The 4143-nt window shown below is 28.1% G+C and overlaps 1 protein-coding gene across 2 annotated transcripts; it reads left to right on the top strand.

The window, feature by feature from the left end:
- The first annotated feature begins 10 nt into the window (after nt 1–10).
- LOC131856050 (deoxypodophyllotoxin synthase-like) lies at nt 11–2351 on the top strand. Of its 2 annotated transcripts, none has more exons than XM_059207228.1 (3): nt 11–470; nt 1819–1960; nt 2046–2346. In XM_059207228.1, exons 1-3 carry the CDS (start codon nt 112–114, stop codon nt 2268–2270), a joined length of 726 nt encoding a protein of 241 aa, XP_059063211.1. In that variant the 5' UTR covers nt 11–111; the 3' UTR covers nt 2271–2346. The 2 variants fall into 2 exon arrangements, with proteins under 2 accessions (XP_059063211.1, XP_059063210.1); XM_059207227.1 differs by having other exon boundaries at nt 13–470; nt 1633–1960; nt 2046–2351.
- Nucleotides 2352–4143: the final 1792 nt, after the last annotated feature.

Genomic DNA, 4143 nt, shown 5'->3' with positions numbered 1-4143 from the left:
AAAAAAAATCCACCTTATTTAAGCGAATGCAAATGGTCTATATTAATCGACCGATGTAATTAAAGAGCGAACATAGGGAGTAGTGTTGAATTTTCATCTGTATCTGCGACTATGGCTGAGCTCCCAATAATTGATGTTTCTGCTCTTCGATCAGAGTTGGAAGAAGGTAATCCTGATCTTCAAAAGCTGTGCAATCAAGTAAAAGAAGCTGTCCAACAATGGGGAGCTTTTCGTGTGGTGAATCATGGAGTCGAACAGGAGCTTCTAAACGCTGTGGACTCAGTATCTCGAGATCTGTTCAATCTTCCACCCCAAGTAAAAGAAAGAGCCGTTAATCTTCCCTTGGATGGGTATTCCAAGGGCATTTCTCTTTCAATTGGTGAGGTAATGTGTATCCCAGCAGTACCGCCATCTGATTCGCTTCAGCAATATGCACACAAGTTTTGGCCGGAAGGAAATTCTGAATTTTGGTATGTCATTATAAAACTTTTACAGTTCTTTGTTTGTTATTCTTTTAGATTTGACGGTATAGATTTTGTTGTTGTCAATGTTATCATCGGGACAAGAGAGCTAAGTGTGAAAGCAAGAGAGGAGAAATTGATCGTGTAGATTTTGCTCTCTTGCTTGCTCTCTTGGTCCAGAAATGTATTCTTAGCATGACCACACACTTTAAGCAACATATTAAGCCTAGAAAATGTCAGTCAACTCTCAGTGTTTAACACTTTTAAGCCTAAAAGTGTAAGCTTAGTGTATGTGATTTAAGCCTAGAAGAATAGCAAGCAAATCATAAAATATTTGATAATAGTTTCTTTCTTTAGTCTTTTTTTAATCTTTTTGAGTATTTCTTATCTTTGAGATTTTAATTATTAGTTCTTAATTATTTTTGTTTTAACAAATCAGAGAGAGAATTTTTTTCTATTCAAAAAACATTTATCTATGCTAAAGTATAGATGAAAGATTTCTAAATAAAAAAATATTGAAATTATTTATCACTAATATCATTGGCCTAAAATTTTAAGCATCAAGAATTTTAACAAATGATGGGCATAAATGGTTTTCTTCAAAACATTAAATTTTCACTATCCATAATATATATTGCAATTAGTTTTTGGATTCAATGTATAAGATTTATTTTGTATACAAAAAAATTCTTACACACTTAGAATCTAAAAAGTTCTTGAGCAGATATTTTAGTTTATTTATATTAAATATTTTTCATTTGGAAAAATATATTTACCTAAAGTTATTTTATTTTACTTTAATTTTACTTGAATCTTTTTTATTTATTTGAGAGTTAGTTTATATTTTTATTTATTTTTAAATATCTATAAAGTTTTTAATATTTTTCAATACCTTTGAATTTTTGAATTTTCATTTATTTATGCTATAATATTTTATAATATTCTATGATGAATCCAAACTCTATTATTTTAATTTATTTGAATTGACTAAATAATTTATTTACCTTAAGATAAATCATTATTTTTCTTTACTGATACTAACTAGAGGGAAAAACTAGTAAATTCATATAAAACAAATTTGTGATTGTTGATTCCTCCATAACACTAAAGTATTATAGTATGAAAAATCCATAAATAATAATTTAATTTTTTTTTTGGATATGTTGTGCAGCGACAGCCTAAGAACATACAGTTCCAAGTTAACTGATTTAGTAAATTCCCTGATAAAACTTATCCTTCGAGGCCTGGGACTCAGCAAACATTTTGAGATTGATTTTACAGAATGTGATGCTCTACTTTGTCTTAATTATTTCTCAGAGTATGAAAAACCAAGCGATTCAAATGACATTGTTCTCAGGGAACACAAGGATTTGGGTGTGATTACAATTTTGTATAATGACCAAGTGGGTGGTCTTCAAATGCGCACCAAACAAGATGAATGGTTCAGTGTAAAACCTCTAGCTTCATCATTCACTGTGATCATAGCTGACGCTCTAAAGGTAAACTAATTTCAAAAGAAACTTCTAAAGCTACATTTGTTCAATTATTTTGATAAGGTAAATGGTGATATTTTTTTGGTTGTAGATGTGGAGCAATGATAGATGTTGGAGTGTAGAGCATCGTGTGGCATATGAAGGGAAGAATCCTCGACTTTCTATTGGTTTCTTCTGGAAATTTTTGAAGGAAAAGGAAGTATGCATACCAGAGGAGCTCATAGATGAACACCATCCACGTCGTTATAGACCTTTTCTTTTCAAAGATTATGTAAATCATCAAGTCAAAGGAGATCCTCTTGACATTTTTCTTTAGTATTTAGTTATTTTTAATAGTTTTCTTACGATGGTTCATTTGTAAAACTATTTAACTTAATATTTATGTCATAGTTTTCTTTGAAATATTGTGGCCACAAAATTTATTTTCTTATGAAATGGTAGGTTATTAGAATGAGAATTGTAATAATGAATAAATTAGTGGTTGTCAATGAATGTAAGTTTTTAGTTTGATTGTTTGATATTTATTAAAATGAGAATTGTGATGATTTAAAACAAAAATTATGTGAATTCAATGTAATATATTTTTAGATTTTAGTATGCATGATCACATTGTGTTTGATTCATGTCAATGATTTGATAGTTGAAATTGTATTTGATGTAGAAGCTAGAGATTTTTTTATTGCACAAATAAGGTACTACTATAGTAATTGTGCATCAATAACTTGAATCATTTTTACAAAATGATGAAACAAGATTAAATAATAATATGTTTTTATAATATAGTAGAACCAAATAGAGATTATCTTCTCACAACCTTTAAACAAGAATAAATTTATATTATATTTGTAACAAATGTATACATTCTTTCATAAAAAAATAAAATACAAAGTATGTTAAAAACTCAAAATTAACACACTAAAAATACCCAATATATGTGAAAACTTGAAATGTACTTCCTATACTTTATATTTTCAACCATTCAAATATGATTTACATAAAATATGTTCAAACAAAAAGTATAAATTGGAAAGGGTATTTTTCTTATAAAGAATTATTTAAATATATATTTGTGGGATATTGCATTTATTTGTCAATGACTCCCTCTTTTATTTTAAAAAACATGTTTTTACAAGTCTATTGTGTCAAAATAGTGGCTAATGCTTTATTTTAAAATATTGTAATGGTAGAATTGTTTTAATAAAAAATTAATGTGAGATTGAAAGGTATGTATTATATTGTCTTTTTTTAGTTTCAATTTGTTTGTGTTTTTAATATACAATATTTAACATATTTTTTCTCTTTATAAGGTTGTTTATCTAGATGTTTTAGAAATAAAGTAATATGGATATACAATTGTTGATGCAATTGCATACATGCTTTCCTCAATTCATATGTAATACATGTCTATTTAAAAATTTTAATATTTATTTTTATTATTATCTAACCAAACATGATACATAAATGATCCTAGTAAGTCACTATTCATGTGTAGTAGGAGATATGTTGTTGTTATTGAAGAGTATGTTAAACCCATGACAAGACTGAGAGGGGAGGAGTGAATCACTCTAAAAAACTTTAAATCTAATATAAGTGATATTAAAAAATGATTAACAACAACACTAAAAGCATCAACCATCAACACATGAACACCAGATTTACATGGAAAACCTAATCAGGGCATATATATATATATATATATATATATATATATATATATATATATATATATATATATATATATATATATATATATATATATATATATATATATATAATTACAAAGTTTTAGGCTTAGAGCCAAGGAGCACTTGCACTTGATGGGCTTTCAAGACTAAGGTGCACCACCTTAGAGAAAGATACATAGACCTACTCAACCGAGACACACTGCTTCAAGCCAAGATACAAAAGAGGTTGTCAAGAGACCATTGTCTTTCGACAACAGAAAAAATAGTAAAATTGATATTAGAAGAATCTCTTGACCATGAAATTGTCCTTGAACCTTTGTGTCAAGAGACCAAGATCATGGCAAATATCTCTAATAATAAAAACTATCACAACACACCATCTCACTAAATGTATCACCTTAAAAGCTCTTCACAAGCTAACTTTTGCACATCAACAGTCTTAGATATACTTATGTCTCACTCACATTCACTTCTTATCAATTCACATAGTATCCTATACACCAC

The sequence above is a fragment of the Cryptomeria japonica genome, chromosome 6, assembly GCF_030272615.1.
Source record: "Cryptomeria japonica chromosome 6, Sugi_1.0, whole genome shotgun sequence".
Taxonomy (NCBI): domain Eukaryota; kingdom Viridiplantae; phylum Streptophyta; class Pinopsida; order Cupressales; family Cupressaceae; genus Cryptomeria; species Cryptomeria japonica.
Note: the sequence above shows the minus strand (reverse complement) of the source record. Positions and strands in the feature narration are given on the sequence as shown.

Excerpts from the sequence above, each read along its gene's own strand:
- LOC131856050 (XM_059207227.1), top strand. The coding sequence starts at position 112 with ATGGCTGAGCTCCCAATAATTGATGTTTCTGCTCTTCGATCAGAGTTG. Across the intron at positions 471-1,632 it reads GAAGGAAATTCTGAATTTTG|CGACAGCCTAAGAACATACA; the intron begins GTATGTCATTAT and ends TATGTTGTGCAG. Across the intron at positions 1,961-2,045 it reads TCATAGCTGACGCTCTAAAG|ATGTGGAGCAATGATAGATG; the intron begins GTAAACTAATTT and ends TTTTGGTTGTAG.